The sequence below is a fragment of the Indicator indicator genome, chromosome 9 (genome assembly GCF_027791375.1).
Source record: "Indicator indicator isolate 239-I01 chromosome 9, UM_Iind_1.1, whole genome shotgun sequence".
Taxonomy (NCBI): Eukaryota; Metazoa; Chordata; class Aves; order Piciformes; family Indicatoridae; genus Indicator; species Indicator indicator.
Genome location: NC_072018.1, coordinates 16,531,228 through 16,548,242, shown reverse-complemented (window position 1 = coordinate 16,548,242; position 17,015 = coordinate 16,531,228). Strand labels below are relative to the sequence as shown.

Here is a 17,015-nt window from a genome sequence, read left to right as displayed (position 1 = left end):
GCTAGACTTCAGTTAGTTTCATGCATGAAGAGAGAATGTGGTTCTGCCTTCTTTCCAAATGAAAAATTCATGGCTGGTTAAAGCAAGCGGAAAGACACTTAAGCTCATTATTGATGAAGATTATTAATGCCTCTCCTCAGAAGGGCATCTTGCCAGTTTTACTTAAGCAGCAGTTAAGAGCTTGCTCAAAACCCCATCTTTGGATGATATTAGCAGAGCCAATTACTGTCCAATGTCAGGCCACCCAATATCTGGAAAGATAATTGAGGTTGTGCTGATAGGTCAACCCTAGCAATGTTTGCATTTCAAAGATTCAGTTGATCCCCCATCTGGCTTGGTCAATATGTGAGTAGGGAAATGAGACTACATAATCATTTTCTAATCACTATAATCTGGCGATGGGTCCTTTGGACTTTTTCCTGTGGAGAAAAATATTATTGACTTGAAAATGGGCTACTGATGGAAGGATGAATTAAATTCTTCCTCCACAGGTATGGAATTCCATCAGTAGATTATTCTTGTCCCATGCTTATACATATACCTGTTAGGAGTAATGGTGCTTTGCAACTAAAACTTGAATGCATCTGATAAATTTCATTTTGTGCCTCCTCTTCATTCAGTCAAGATTCTGGTCTTGTTATGTGTATAGGACATGATCACTGAAGTCAGTGGAAAGGCTGCTACTTTAACTCAGGTTCCCAGTAAGCAACGGCTTTGCTGGACAATTACACTAAGTGTTCATGTGTGCTCTATTACTTTGCAGTAATTGTGAGGCTGTTTGTCTTTGAGGAAGTGGAATAAATCAATTTTTTCCTTAATGTAGGGTTAGAACATGTACATGGGGAAGAAATCTCTTTAGTTTATCTGCATGTACGCACCCCAGTTCATGATGCCATAACTCCTCTGTGTAGTCACATCGTGAAATGGAAATAGGAATTAGAAGCAAATTGCCACATAAATGAAAAGCACATAAGGAATAATTTTGGACATGTTTTGGTAATTTTAAAACTTACTTTGTCAAGTAGTTTTCTTAAACCAGATCATCACATTCTTTTTCCAATCAACAGAATTGTGAAATCCAGGAAGAACTTAAACAGACAGTGTCCCTCTGCAGGTCTGCACAGATTGCTCACTTCTGGCATAGTGTGGTAGTTTTAGGCAGTTTTAGAAGATCCCTGAACTGTGGATAGGAGATCAAGATATGTAGGTGTAATTCATCTACTTTGAAGAAATATTTTGAGGTGTGGTGGAATTTACTTCTGCAACATCTACTGAGAACATGTATGTCGGCTTCACAACTGTATTCATATCCCAGATGTTCCACTGAGACTGTCATCATTATTGCTTTCCAGCTTAGCACAACCATTGAGCCCACCATCAAAGCTCAGGAAACTGCAGCAATATCTTCCTAATAAATACCCCACAGCAAGACCCTCTGTTTTTACTGCAGTACCTTTTTCTTATGACTGGGCAAAATGTGCCCAAAAATGTTCAGTGAGTATGAGCCATAATAATTTATTTCTTGGAGCACCTGCCAAAATTAATATATCTCTAGAAATCAAGTTACTTCAGCCAAGACTTCTTTGAGTCTGTGTAATTTGTTGATAGTGATTATTTTTAAAGCACTGATGTTTGAGCAGCTGGTTATCTGCACATTCTCCCTGTTTTCCTATCATATGTTTCAGCACTTCTTGTGAAGACCCTGTTATTAAAATCTAAGTAAAAAATTCAATGTCAGGATAGAAGGATTGATTCTGTCTTTGGAATTTCTTTCATCTGGCAATCTGGCAGAATTTAAGTCCAAACAAGCAATCTTAAGGTATGATAAAAAAAGGATATGCAAGATGCTTGACTAACTTCTTGTTGATATGCCTGATTATTTTATTGCAATATATTTTGCTCTCTCTATATGAAGTGTCCTTCATCGTGATGATGTTTTAGATCTTAAATGGGAGCAATACCTTACAAGGAGTAAGAATCTCATGTAAGCTAGCTAGAAGAGATGCTTATCAACTGTTTTTGAAGAACTGCTTGAAATTACCTTTGCTTTAGCGTTGCTCCACTTCCCCCCCTCCTTTAAATAGTCACTCTTTTTTCTTTTTTTTAACCATGGATTCAAAACGCTGTTCTCTGCTTGCCTCATTTAACTCCTCTAGCTGTTTTAGTGCCTCTATTCTGCCCAACCATTTGATTTCTGTCATGATCGGTATTATAATTTCTCAGTTTTTCTCATGACCTGCACCCTTGTTGTCTTTTCTTTCTTCTGACAATTTACCCCTCAATTTATTTAGTCTTTTCCATGTTATAAATAGTATTTTTTTACCTATGTTTCCCATTATTTCACTTTCCTAGCTTTCAGTTCATTCTTCATGACAGAAGAATGAGAACACGAGAAGAAAATGAGAGTTCTGACTGTAACACTCTCAGAAATCCCTTCCAAGAAACTTGTTTCCTCTGATGTAGTTTATATCTTCTTCAGGGCCATATGAAACTATTCACTCTAAAATTTTTAAGGACATGAGGGCACCACTGTCATCCACTCAGACCAAACACAGGGCTTTTCTTAGAATATTGTCTCTCTTCACCTAATTATCAAGGTGTTATACTTGAGAACATCTCATCCACTCTTCAAATCACTGTGTGGGATTTCTGTCCTTGCTTTCCTTCTCTCTTCTCTTTACACCTAGTTTCTGTATGATCTCATGAGCAAATACAAATTCAACTACCATCTGTTTGGTAATGACTCACTGATACACTGGTCTTCTCCAGGCTTATCTCAGTTTGCCTCTCTGACATCTTCTCAAGCATATGTAGCCATCATCGCCAACTCATCATGAATACAACAGACAGCTTATCTTTTCCCATACACTAAACCTTTCTTTTTCAGTCAGTTAGCTCAAAATATAATATTCTAACTTAAATCTTCTTTCACACACAAAAAATCTTTAGTTTCTGTCAATGGGTTTTGAGACTAAATGAAATGTATACCTCATTATGAGGAAACCACACAAAGACAGCCAGGTTGAAGAATAACACTTGGCAAAAGCTTAAATAAATAGTACAGGATATCCATGATAGCTCAGGTTACAGCAGTTCACTAGATGCTAAACCAAGCACTCTGTTAACACTAGTCAGTATGTGCTCATAATTAAGACACTGTATAGCTATGCATCATTCTGCACCATGGACACTCTTAGGTAAGACAGCTGAAGTGAAGTAACTAGGAGTCACTATCTCAGACTCTCAATATATACCTTGAAAGGCATGACCAAATTCTCTACAATGTAACATGTATTCTTCTATCTCAGTAACAGCAGTACCTTTACAGCTTTGACAAATACAGTCATGCCCTTCCCATGTTCAATCAGATTGCTGCCAAAAAGATTGTTTTCTGAGCTATTCTTTGCCTCCCTCCACTGGTTCTTCCTTATCTCTCTCATCGGACAAGAGTTATGACTTTTCATTCTCAAAGCTTGCTGATACTGTCGCATTATACTCATTGCCAACATACTGACTTCTCTGTTTAGACAGTAACACTACCTCCTGTTACCCACATGTTCATAGGCTGGTTTAAATTGTCTTCCATAGCATACCTCATGCTTTGCAGAATCTCCTTATGCCTAAATATAAAATAAACCGGTGGTTTTCCTTGAACTGCTTCAGCAAAGTTACCTTTTCTTCTAGTTAACCTTGCAAAACCAAAATTATCTGAGCAAGAGTATCTAAGAGGAATGACCTTGGTGTTGTGTCTTGCAAGCACTGTGAAGGCTACTACCCACAAATCTCACCTTCCCTCAAAGGCAGAAATGTCTTTCAGAAGTCTCATTTCCCTAACATCAATTATTAATGTCACCTTAAGGACAGGTGGGATCAGCATCGGTGCTTAGAAAAGAAAAGTGTGCTGGAGCCTGCCCTTAAGGAACTAAGGAATGCTTGAGGGTACTTTAAAACAGGCAACATACGTCTTCCCCCCTTGCCAACTGTTCCCCCTAAATTAAGCACTGCAGAGGGAATACAGTAGAGCAGAGCAATTAATTTAGCTCCAGGGGCCCTCTTGAACAACAGGATGGTAACATCCCCTCTTGCTGACCAATATTTTCTTGAAGCATCCCACCTGCCAAACTGTAACCATCTTTTGTCTACAACTATCTCCTGATTTCACCTTCTGTTTCCAGCTTAGAAGATTTCTGGTACTCATATTTATTGGCCTGCACTGGTACAATATATAAAACAACGATGTAGTTGTAGCTGATGTTGCAACTGTAGTTGAGGTAGCTGTAGTCATCATTATTGTCAATCTTACAAGAGAAACTTCTAGTTTGGACAGAACATTACCACAGAAAGAAAGCAAAGCAAAACTTGAACCCAAGGAACATTTCTAACTGCAGGCAGTCTGTGGGTGGCATGGTCTCCTTTCTGTTCTTTATGGTATAACGAATTGGAGTTAGCAACATACGTACATACAAACATCTTTTACTATTCCAGCCTGGAAGACTAATGCAACTAAAGAAGTCATTAAAGGTTTCAAGTCTGAAAACTAAGCTATTCAAAAGGGAAAGTATTAAGTGAGAGTATTTAGAAGTCTGAGGTCTTGTTTTGCTAACAACTGAAAAGCTTCTGTGATTAAAAAAAAAAAAAAAAGAAAAGAAAAAAAAAAAGATGAAGTTGCTCATGGGTAAGACTTCTCCTTTTCTGACTTCCTCACTTTAAATCTGTGTTCTGCAGAAGATTTCTTTTCTTATAGGCTTTTTATTTTTTCCCCTAACATACTACTTTGAATTTTAAACTTTCACATTTTTTAACTTAATGCTTCACTACAACCTTCTGGCAGAAAGCTACTGCCTTCTGTCTCTGCTGGCAAGTACAAATTCTGGTTATGGATTCCCCCAAGCATTCCTTTTTAATGAATATATAGTACATTTCCAGCTATGTTCTGAATTGGTAGTTTTGCTTAGACTTGCACAAATTTCTGCACCTTACAAAAGGATGCTTCTTCCTCCTAGAAACCAACAGAGAAACGTGCATTCAAAATTATTAATATAACAAGCTGAAAAATGAAAAGGGGAAATCCAACCCTTCAGACCTTTTTCATATGACATAAGGAAGGACAAGCTCTCAATTAAAAATAAATCCCTGTCAAGTTACTTTTACATCACCCAGATTCGTATAAACAGTCTTGACATATACACTCTTCCATACCCTCTTTTGGGAACAGAAAGAAATATTGCCTCTGTTCAAACTTATAAATTCAGAGATTTTATAGTAGTACATTAGGTACTTAAAATTCAATAGAGAGATGACAGTCATTAGGTTAGATCATCTTCTGTAATTATTTGGTTTAGGTACTGCAGTTTCATGCTGAGCTTGAGTCAGGTTGGTGGAGATTCCTCCTGGAATGCCAAGCTTCAGTCCCACAGCCACCATCTAGCTCTTTTGGGTTTGGCACAATTTTTTGACTCATGCAGGGCTTGTAAAAGCCACTGTGACAGCTACCTGAGTATGTAGAAAGCCTGAAACATTAGTTGTGGTGTCTGTACAGTCCTGTTTCTCTCATTAAGGCACTAACACAGGGGCAAGTGATAATGTCATAAAGGCCAAAAATTTAAACACGTTTATTGTCATAGGAGGTAAAAAAGGAGAGAAGGCCTTATCTAGATTCTATGATGGGGAGAAATTACCACTTGTTTAGCTCAGTAGAGAAGGAATGAAGACCCGAAAGCTCAGTAAAGCCCAGAAAATCCTCAGAAGAACAGCAAGCCTCAGGAAACAGTAAATCTAACCCTGGTAAGTCAAGACCAAGAAAGCACATACTATATCATACTGGAGCTTTTGCAGAATCTGCTGTGAGCAGGGTTAAACAGCAACTTCTCAAATTAAGAGTGATTACTTAAACAGCACAGCAAGAAATGATACAGCCATTACTGTTTTCAACTACAATCAGACAGCAATAAATAGAGTTTATTTATGACTTTTTAACTATTCCGATGGAGTAGACAATGCAATGAAAGAAAACAAAAACTGACTGTGGTCTTTTGGGTCAGATGCACTGCAGAAAACTCCTTGTTTTAAAAGTCTAAGCTTCAGACTCCTGTAGGTCAAAAAAAGCATGAGTCTCAGCTTAAGTCTGGTGACCACTTCTGTCTTTCTCACGATCGTTAGAAAAGTGCCCCCACTCTCTTGACAAGGAGTAAGTGGAGGGGTGTACACGAGGAATCTGAGCTGCTATGACTGGGGTATTCTGCACAGCTTGGCTACATAACCTCCAGTGCTGACAAGTATTAGCATCCCTTTCACGAATGAAAAACTTAGTTCTTGAGGTGTTTTTTAAAAGACGGATAACAAATTACACTGGAATTTGTTCCCCTGGAAGTGTTCGGGATGTGCTCCGGAGAGCACTGGGATTGCGAGCTGGGGGGAAAAGGCAGGACAGGGTGGTGATGACAGAGTGAGGGCAAGGAGAGAACGCTTGCCACGAGATGGCAGCAATGCCACGTCTTTCTCTGCCTTTTTTTTTTTTTTTTTTTTTTTTTTTTTTTTTTTTTGAATGAGAACCGCAAGGTTTATACATAAATACAAGCTTATTACAAAGTCAGCCTACCTCGTTCGGTGCCCGTTCACCACCTCCTTGCAACTTACAATGGGAAAACAACTTTGCATATTTCACCACGAAAGAACACTCCGCCTAAGTGAATAACTGCAACCTTGAATACCTTTCCAAAGCTGTTCACATTTCTGTCTTCCCTTCCTGTAAGCCTTAGTATTTTAATTACGGACATAGGCATGCATGAGTTAGGCCCAGTGCACAGTGGTGGAAATCTGTCCAATTCTGTCCGGATCAAAAGTGGGATTTGAGCGCACTTTTGCCATCCCTTTTCAGATAGGTCTGGCACGAAATCCTTTTTGACAAAGGGCATCACCTGCCAGAGCCATGGGATCATGGGGACCTGTGACAGGCCAGTCTTGGGTCACCATTTCCCTTCCCTCAGGCTCAGGGAATCAGCTCTTCCGGGTTCAGTGCGGTCGCGGGGAAGCCTTTGTCTGCCATGCCTGATTTCTAGGTGGTTTTGTGTTTTGTTTTGGAAATTATAGGTAATGGCAGAAATGCCTCTTGGCAACAGGAGTCATCGGGCATGCCAACATAAAGGCAAAGCAATGTTCCTCAGGGAGGTGGTTGTCCCCCTCCTTCTCCCGAGGAACCAGTTTATTCTGATGAGCAGCTTGAAAAGAACGAGTAGGGAACATTTTGGACCTGAACACCCTCCTCTTTCCCGAGCGGGGACCAAAGCAGCCGGGAGTTTCAGCTAGGACTAGGGATTCCGACCCCAGCACACGCACCACTCGCACCCCACATGTGGGTGGAGGAGGCGCAAGCCAGCTACGGGCAGAACGAGGGGTCGGGGCTTCGGGGCTGTGCAGCAAAAGGTACCCCGGGCAGGTGTAGCCCTGGGGTCGCCACCCTTCCCTGCTCCGGGGGGGCCAGGGGAAAGCCTTCTGCCCTCGGGCGCTTTAGCGGGGTCAGCAATAGCCGCCCAGGGCCACGACCGCCGAGGAGAGGAGGGGGAGGCTGCGGCCGCTCCGGGGGAGAGGGTGGTGGTGGTGGGTGTCGTGCGGGGGCCGGCCAGTGGAGCGGAGAGGATGCGGGTTTGGCGTGCGCCGGCTGCGCAGCGCCGGCCGCTTCCCCTCTCCGTGGGAAGTGATGGTTGAGTCCGGTGGCGACGGCTTCTCGTGTGGCTGGCAGCCGCTCCGCTGCGCTGCCTGCGCTGTTCTCGCCGCGATCCCTCCCTCTCCTCTTCTCCTCCTCCTCCTCCACCTCCTCTTCCTCGCACTCCCCGCATCCCTCTCCTGCCGCTGCTGCCCGGCTCTCCCCGCCGGCGGCCGTGGATGCGGCGCTGTCCGCGGCACCAGGCGTGCCTCCCCTCCCTCTCTCCCTCCCCTGGGCGGGCGGCGGGCCGGCGGCGCCGGGGCTCCGCGGGCGCTGCGCGGCGCATCCCCGGCGCGGCGCGAGGCTGATGCTATGAGCAGAGCGGAGCCGGCCGCCCGCGCAGTCCTGCAGGAGGCGCCGGGCGCTGCGCGGCGCTCGGGACCCGAAGCGCTGCTCCCCGCCTCTCCTCGCCCCGTGCTTCTCCGCCGCCGCTCTCCTTAGCCCCGCCGCCGCTCCGAGGACACGGTCGCATCCTGGAAGAGCCACCGGGGGTTTTGTGTGAGTGTGTGTGTGTGTGGAATAACTGCAGACATGACTGCGTGGAGGAAATTCAAGTCTCTGCTGGTTTTCTGCGCGGGGCTCCTCACTGCAGCTCAGGGTAAGATTTGGGTTTCTTGCGCTGAATTCGTGTGGGCTGTGGCACTTGATTTCTCTCCCTCCCTCAGCTAAACCGCTACCGCTCGGTTGAGCTCTCTCCCTCGCTTCGTTTCTGCTCCGGGAAGCAGCAGGCTCCCCGAGCCCGGTCTCCCTTACCCCTGCCTCACCACCTCCCGCTAGGTCCGCCGCCGTTCCCCGAGGGTTCGGCTCCCGGCCGGCCACTTTCCCTAGGAGAAACCAGCCCCCAGGAGTTGGGCAGCAGCAGCCGCCGCTGCAGCGCTGGGAGAGGATCCGTGCGCATCCAGCCGCCTGGGCAGCGCCGGAGTTTGGGAACACTTCGCTCTCCGCGCACGCACGAACGGGACTCGTTGCCGTGTGAGGGACAGTCCCCGGGCTGGCAAGTTTGGCTCTTTCCTCTTCCCGCCTCCCCGGCTTTTGCCTGCTCGGGGGGGAGCACGCGGAGTGGGTAGCCGCGGAGAGCCTCCCCCACCTGCCTTCAACCGGCTCTGCTCCCCACAAGTTACGCGGGGGCGGGGATGCTGCGCCGGAGTCCCCCTCCGCCAGCTGCCTGCCCGTGCAGGAGGGAGGAGGGCTGTCTCCTTTCTGCTCGGCGTGTGGTGGGGAGCGTCTCCCACCTCCTGTTGGGTTTCTCCTTAAAATCAGTGTGGGGGAGGGAGGAGAAATGAGGGGGGTGACGGTGGAGAATTGGGTTACACAACTTCAGTGCTGGCCTCAGCCCCATCACTTGCCTCATCGCTGGAAACAACAACTTCCCCATTATTCACTTCGCCGCTCATTAGCCCTGCGTTTTTTCATGCTGGGATAGAGATGGGAGTGCGTGTGTGTGAGTGAGAGAGGGCGGGAGGATGCTTGTAGCTGAGCACCTGTCCCTGTTATAGCCCCTGCCTTCTCTCACCTGGCTCACGGCTGTTTCTGCCTGCCTTTGGGAGGACGGTTCCGTTTGCGGTGTGTGCTGTCTAAGATTCCGTTAAACCTTCCAAGGCCCTTTACATCTATCCCACCATTTTATTTGTCGCTTTGTTCTTTTTTTTTTTTTTTTTTTTTTTTTTCCGGTGCGGGGGTGGCTGTAGCGGGAGGACTGGGGCTAGCCAGGGCTGGCTGGAGAGGCTGGAGCCTTCCCCCGTTCTGCTGATGCCCGCGGCCGGGCTCCCTCCTCCTTCTGGGCGACACTGCAGGGTGCCCTCCCTACGGCAGCCTCTGGTCAGGATCTGCAGGCAGAGGCAAAGGAAGGCCATCCCGGTCTGCCGACAGCCGGGCAAAAGCATTGCCCGGTGCGGAGGAGCGGCTGCGGCTCCGCGCTATCACCGGTGGCACTGCTCCTCTGCTCGCGTCTTGCCGCTGCCTCGGTTCACTGGACAACGCCACTCGCCTGCCCTCCGGGTCGCGCTGTGTCCGTGGGGAAGAGAGTGCGGGAGAGGGGAGGCGGCCGGGGTTCCTGGGATGTGAAACGGGCGGCTCCCGTGTCTGGACTGTGCCGGGTACACACAGCCCAGAGCGGGCGGGGGCTTCTCGGCGTAGCCGCCCAAACTTCCAGCATCCTCCTCACTGGTGCCTCGTTGCCGTGCTCACCCGCCCGGACAGGGCTTGGCCGTCGCTTCCAACCCGCACACCTGCCGGTGCTGCCCCGGGGAGCTCCGGTCCAGGCGGCGGATCTGTGCCCGGCCGCCGCACAGAGCCCGGCAGCACCGGGACGAACTGTAGCCGTGGCCGCGCCGACTCCCAGGGCGGGCCGACACCCGCGACTCATTTGTTAAATACACTGTAGCCAATTCTCGCGTTTGACATTTTAAGTGTTTTCTTTTCATGGCTGACAGCACATACGAAAAGCTGGAGGCTGGATCAGGGTTATTCAGCGGAGATCCGACGTGTTTTGCTTACATAGAGAGGCTTTGCCAGGAACATTTGGGCACTGCCTTTGATGCTGCTCTGCAGAGTGTAATTATACCTCGCTTAATGTGGAGCAGCAACACACCCACTTAAAGGCTACAAACTGATTGAATATTGAAGTCAAACAACAGGTAGAAGGGGAACCAGTGGGGACATTTGACATAATTCTTTACCACTTACCATGCCAGGCAGTTGAGCACAGACATCTATATTTAGTCCAATGTTCATTCTGAGTCTGAAATTACATTTATAGTTTGGGGACTGAAAGAACTCCTTCCTTAGTAACATGAAGAGCCTAGATTTTCAGGAGCACAATAATATTTTGGTTAATATGTCCCAAGAACTCTGTTTTACCAGCCCCTTGGTAGTCACATCATTCAATAGTTACCGCCATAGGAATTCACTTGGGGTTTGGTTGATTTGGGAGTTTTAAAAGAAAGAAAGAAAAAAAAAAAAAGAAAAAGAAGTGCTGAATTTCTGAGGGTTTTGCCATAGGCATTTCCTTATATTTCAGTGAAATGAAAGGTGGGATGTTATGAAATGGAATGGAAACCGTTTGATGCTGTGCAGTTTTCTGTTAAAGAGGTAAGAAAAAAAGAAAAATGAGCCTATGTTATCATTTCTTGTGGTAGACTTGAGGCGTAGCTCTGTCCATTTCTTTGGACTCATTTTGTCAGACTGATAAATCTGAGTGTTTTGAAAAACATTTGGGGGATTCTTCCCTGTCCATTATGCTTTAAGCATCAAGGGAAATTAGTCTGGAGTAATTTTAAAGAACCGCTTTCCCAGAAACTACCCTGTCATAGTAATGCTTCAACAAGACAGGCAGCGTGATGTTCAGATCTGTGTATTAAGATTGGCATGTTTACAGGGCTTTTTGCTAATTCTGCTAAGGTATATCCTAGCAAAATTAAACATAAACACAATACACATCAACATAATTTATGTTACTGCTAGAAAAAACAGTAGATTTAGACTGAACTCAGGCTAAAGTCCAAGGTAAAAGATTACAATATCTTTCTGTTGTGACCTGAAGTCTGTGGACAACCCATTTTCAGTGTAGAAATACATACTGCTTAATACTTAAAATTGTCCCAGTACATGTTTTCAAGATAATTTCCTGGACTTGTTCAGGTAGCCAAATACAACACCTTCTTCACCACGTAATTGCTTTAAACAAAATGCTCATAAGCAAACAGGCTTATGCACAGAAGTATCATTCAGATTAATGAAAAGAGTAAAGTAAAAACTTTTCTGTTCTTAGATTGAAGCTAGCCAGTGAAAGAAATCCCATCTCTGTAGCTTAGGATTTTGTTTATTCAGAAAACCCCAAACAAACAAATAAAAAACCCAAACAAACAAAAAAAACCCAAACAACACCAACCCCCCCCCCCCCCCCAACAAGAAATAAGCCCCAAAACATTTTATGTACCCTCTGTTTGCTGCTACCACCTTGTCAAAATAATAGCTATGACTACATCGCACAAAGATACCACTATGTCTAAGGCCTACTTCTGTTGGACTGGAATATTTGTTTCTTTTAAAGTCACGTATTTTCTCCCTTCAAAGCAGTGTTCCTCAAACTGTGAAGCTGGTCTCTTGAGAGAGGCTCCTTTCTCTTCCAGAAAAGACTAAAGCCATTCTACAGAAAATGAGCTGAAAAAAATGGTATTTTTTTTTTTTTAAGAATATTGGAGAGAGGTGTGAAGTCTCAGCTGCAAAACCCAAGTTTTAGTGGATGCATTCCCCATCCCCCAGCCCAGTGAGGAATCTGCCATAGAAACACAGAAAAGAGAACAGCCAGTTCTTACCGCATAATGTTTTAATGCAAAGATGCATTTTCCTTTTTGGTAAAATCTATATTCTTCCCCGTTTTCCATCAAGATGGGCGTCTAGTGTCCTTAACTCTGTTAAGGAATAGGATATATAGTCAGTTTCAATATAATGGAGTGGAGGGCATACCAGTTCAACAAAGATTCTTCAAACACTCTGTTTAGACCTTTGAACCCCCAGATGTGATTTGAATTCCCACTGCCAGACAGTACAAGTTTATTGGTTTCTCTGCTGTGTGTGGCACAGGATACTGGTGTGGGGAGCTGCAGATGGTATACCAGCACATGCAAGTATGAGCACACAAGTACTCCAGAAAGCATTGAAATCTGTGAGAGCAGTCCAGCACCGTCTGTGATCTCTCTATGTGGGAACCATTCTATAGACTGTTTATTTTACTGACTGTCACTCCCATGTCCCTTTTTACAGAAGTGTGATTTTGATCAGGCATAGGGTTTTTACTGGGGGGGTGAAGTTGTGATTTTTTTCCCCCTCTTGCAGATCACTTTTTCTAGACAAACATGGAATCTAATTCTTATTAGGTGATACTATTATTATATATGAGTTGATATACAGAAGTTTTTAAAAGACATCTATGGGACTTTGGATTCAATAAAATTTGCACTAATGAAAACTTGTGCTTCACCAAATTAAAAATGATCTGAAACTATAAATATTTTGAAGAAAAAACAATGCATTTGAGATTTACTGGTGTCTCTAGAAAGGCTGGAAAACAGCCAAATTTAACTTTATTTTCAGGACACGTCACCTGTGCACTGTCACATTAAACTTCCTCTTGCAACCTTTCCTTGGAGAAGTAACTGCTTAATAGTGTGTAAAGCCTCCAATGAATTTAAAGATAAGATGCAACTTGATTTTGCTGAAATCTGTATTGAACTGTCATGCCTTTGACCACGATGATATTATTCTGCTATTAAACAGCGCGAAGTGTGAGCACAGATACCGCAGTGTAGTGCCGGGCTGCCGGTAACCAGCAGAGGGATGCAGAGTGGAAAGGGGAATTGCTGGTTTAACTATACAATCCACAGAAGCAGTAGCAGAAGTAGGAGACATGAGCTCTGACAAAACTCAAGCATACAAGTGGATTTAAATCAAGGTTACTGTATAAGAATCTGTCCTCTAGTTCTCCATATGGCTTCAAAATTAGCCAGATTATATTGAGCTAAACTGAGTGTTCTTCCAGTTTCTGCAATGAACAAAGAATAAGGATCATATGGAAATTCTCTTAATGTGTATGAATCACTTTCTTTTACTTAGATGCTTTATTTTTCTGTGTCAGTTGCAATTTCCTTTAAGCCATTTTTATCAACTAGTAACTTTTGAAACAGGGAAAAATACATTAAAGCCTGAGGAAAGCTGTGAGATCTTTGTCCTCACTTATCTTGGTTCTGAGTGGCTGAAAGAATTTACTCCACTATATGACATTTCTATTGCATTTAAGAAAAATCTACACTGTATTTGTTATAAGCATTTCTCGATAGAATAACTGCTTAAACAAATTAATTGGATTATTGCTAGTGTTACACTGAAACACAAAGGCAACACTTATCAGTTGACTACATTTAGTAACTTGAAGAGTAAATGGAGGTACACATGCAGTAAAAACCCTTGCAAGAGCAATACTGCATCTTGTTGCAAGTAAGTCTTACTTGCTCAGAGACTTTTTTTTTTCTGAATTTCTTACTCATGTATTACCAAAAAAAAAAAAAAAAAAAAAAAAACCAAACCCATTTTTATACCCAAAGGGCACATTCAGTTAAAAGGGCAGAGCAAGATTTAATCACTGTTTTATTACTGATGATTAATCAGAATATCATCAATGATTTGCTTTTAGTAAGAGATAAGCAAAAAAACCACACAATTTCTTGCAATTATAATAATGCCTTCATTTCCAGCATAAAAAGTAATCACAGACTGTACCAGCTTTATAATTATTAAATTACACCTTCTAACAATACATTCATGCATATTCTGAAACACCAATTCTACCTCTTTCACATTTTTCTGAGTCATTTCTGTCAAGTAAAAGGCAACTTCGGACAGTTGTGAAGGCCCTACCCTGCTGCTGTGGAAACTGAAATTCCTATTCCTTTCAGTGGTAGCTGTGTTGGCAAGTTTTGAAAAGATTGGTACTCCTAGTAAGGCATGCATGGTGGATACTGCAGCTGAATAGTGCAGCCAGAGCCTGTATAATATGAGCTGACACTGTTTACATCCATGTATGATTCAAAAAAAGGAAAACTGGATGAATCTGTGCAATCAACCTTCGTAATATTAGAAGATTTGCATATTTATGGAAATAATCTTGGTTTTAATTTTTATCTCTGATATCTCTGAGCATGGTTTTATCTGAACTCTACCTTGCTTCCTCTTCTCTGCCTTTTCCTTAAAGAAATTATGAAGGACAATATACAGAGAAACCTAGTATCATTTTACTCTTTGGATGTTTTATGTCTCTCTTACAGTATCCCATGGATACTGAAGTACAGAATCATGTTCTGTATTCGTGTCTCTGTTGTACAGTGGCTTTCCAAAAGAAACGTTTGCAGCACTGCAGCTGACATAGAGCTGAATAAATAATAATGAATAAAACTTTATGCACAGTTTGTTTTGCAAACTTGCATAAAATATGGTCAACATTTTAAAATAACATTTTGCAGTGCTTGCTTCACGCCTTATTCTCAATTTCAAGGCAATGACTTCTTCATGTGATTTTGCCTGATGTAAAGTTTTTCCTATTTCTTGTCAGAAAGTTTTCCTTGTCTTTTTTTATTAGCAATTTCTAGATGTATGTAGGAGGTTTGGGGTATTTTTTGTTTTGGTTTTTTTCATTTTTTTTTTGCTTTTGTTTTGGTTTTTTAATTTTATTTTGTTGAAATCTTCTTACAGTTCTGTTGTTTGCATTAAACCCTGACATTTGGTAGAGAGCAAATCAGGGTCTAGGTACACGTCTTTTCCTCATCCTATGATTTGCAGACCAAATGCAGCCATGAAATACTTAATAAATAATTGTTTACTACCTTTTACCTGTATTACCAGCCAAATTGTCACATGCAAAACCCAAGAGAAGACAAATATTCAAACTTTCGTTTTGCTTACGCTGGTGCTGAAACACCAGCAATGTACAGTGCACTGGGAATACAAGTGGGAACAGCCAGTCTTTCATTGTACTTGAAGCTGAGATCCAAGAGTGGGTCTGAAACACTGGGGACCACAACTAGGATATTTTCATTTTTAAATACTGGCCCAGCTGTAGCTTGGATTTAAAGAATCATATAGCACCATATAACTTGGAACCCACATCAGGTTGCCAGTATCCAACACAGATGAAGGTGCAAGAACAGGGACATGATTTTGTCAGGAAGTAGCTGATGTTTGAAGCAAATTGCTAGATATTGCAGGAGTACACCTGAGCTGGTGGAACCTGCCTTCCCTTGAACCTTACAAAAACCACACAGGAAGATGAAAAAATTAAAAAAAAGAAAGAAAGAAAGAAAGAAAGAGCAATGCTTCTTGTACAATAGTGAAGTTTTTGAAAAGGCCATTTTTGAGAAAATGATTTTAAAAAGCAAGTGTTTAACTTATTTTTAGACTAATTTTACGTAATTCTGATTGTGAAACAAATGGTCATGACAAATCACAGTGTTCTCACTAATGTCTGTGGGATATCAATGCAGAATTTGACTGCTTCCAAGTGACTAAGTACACTATTTTAGCTTTGCCCCAGGAGCCAGATTTTCTATTGATATCCTGCTGATTTTTCTTATAATACATAGATTGAGTCACACTAAGCATTTTTTTGGGGTGGTGGGGGGTGAAGCTGTCTTATAATTCACTTTTAGAACCTCAGTACAATCCAACAACTGCTAGCATCACAACTGGTGACCCTCTGCATCTGTAGACATCTCCCTTCAGAAATTAAATTGATTTTCTTTATCTTAGCACGTAAATATCCCCAGTGTACTCTTTGATCCACTGTTTTCAGTGTCTCTGACACTGAATGTAGGGCAAATAGATTTTATGAAGTCAACAAAGGCAGCAATAGTAGCATTTTGATTGTGAACCATAGTCAGCTATTGCTGTCTTATGAAACCTGTGTATCATGATGTCTAATTAACGTAAATGTCAGATTTTTCCTTTCTTTTTTCCAGGCATGTAATGTAGTTAGCTTGAAACAAATCTGCCAGTTTGTAGAGGAAAAACATTTTGCTATGCAAATCTAGGTATTTTGGATGTAGACTGTAGTCACCAGCTGATTAGTCTGGGTAGCTGTATGTTAAATTCTAACCAGTTAGGTCCTGATCTGAAGGCTAGGAAACTCACAGAGAAAAAAAAAAATCATATCAACTGTAAAGGACTTGGAACCTGGCCTTTATTTATAGCCACATGTCACACAGAAATTGCATGAAAACAACGACACTAGAATAAATCTAATAGTAATAAGGAAAATTCAAGCTCTTAGTTAATATGAAATGTTGCATGATCGTTGACATGCTATTTAGAATCATAGAACATTTTTGGTTGGAAGGGACATTAAAGATCATCTAATTCCAGCTCCCCTGTCATGGCCAGGACACATCCTACTAGACCACGTTGCTCAAATTCCTGTCCAGTCTGACCTTGAACTTTTCCAAGGAGGAGGCATTCACAACCTCTCTGAGCAACCTGCTCGAGCATCTCACCACCCTTACAGTGAACAACTTCTTTTTATCCTAGAATCTAAATCTACCCTCTTTCAGTTTAAAGCTGTTACCCCTTGTCCTGTCACTACATGCCCTCACTGAAAAGTCCCTTCCTATTTTTCCTGTAGGTCCCATTTACGTACTGGAAGGCTCATATAAGGTCTTCTTGGAGCCTTCTCCAGTCTGAACAATCACATCTCTTAGCCTGTCCTCACAGGAGAGGTGTCCAGCCCTCTGATCACATTCATGGCCCTCCTCTGGACTTGCTCCAACTG

The 17,015-nt window shown here is 43.0% G+C and overlaps 1 protein-coding gene across 1 annotated transcript in view; it reads left to right on the top strand.

The window, feature by feature from the left end:
• The first annotated feature begins 8,233 nt into the window (after window positions 1–8,233).
• Window positions 8,234–17,015, top strand: part of CSMD1 (CUB and Sushi multiple domains 1) — a 948,047-nt gene continuing 939,265 nt past the window's right edge. The window contains exon 1 of the mRNA XM_054383599.1: window positions 8,234–8,300. Coding sequence (XP_054239574.1) covers window positions 8,234–8,300 — 67 coding nt within the window. The remainder of the gene's footprint in view (window positions 8,301–17,015) is intronic.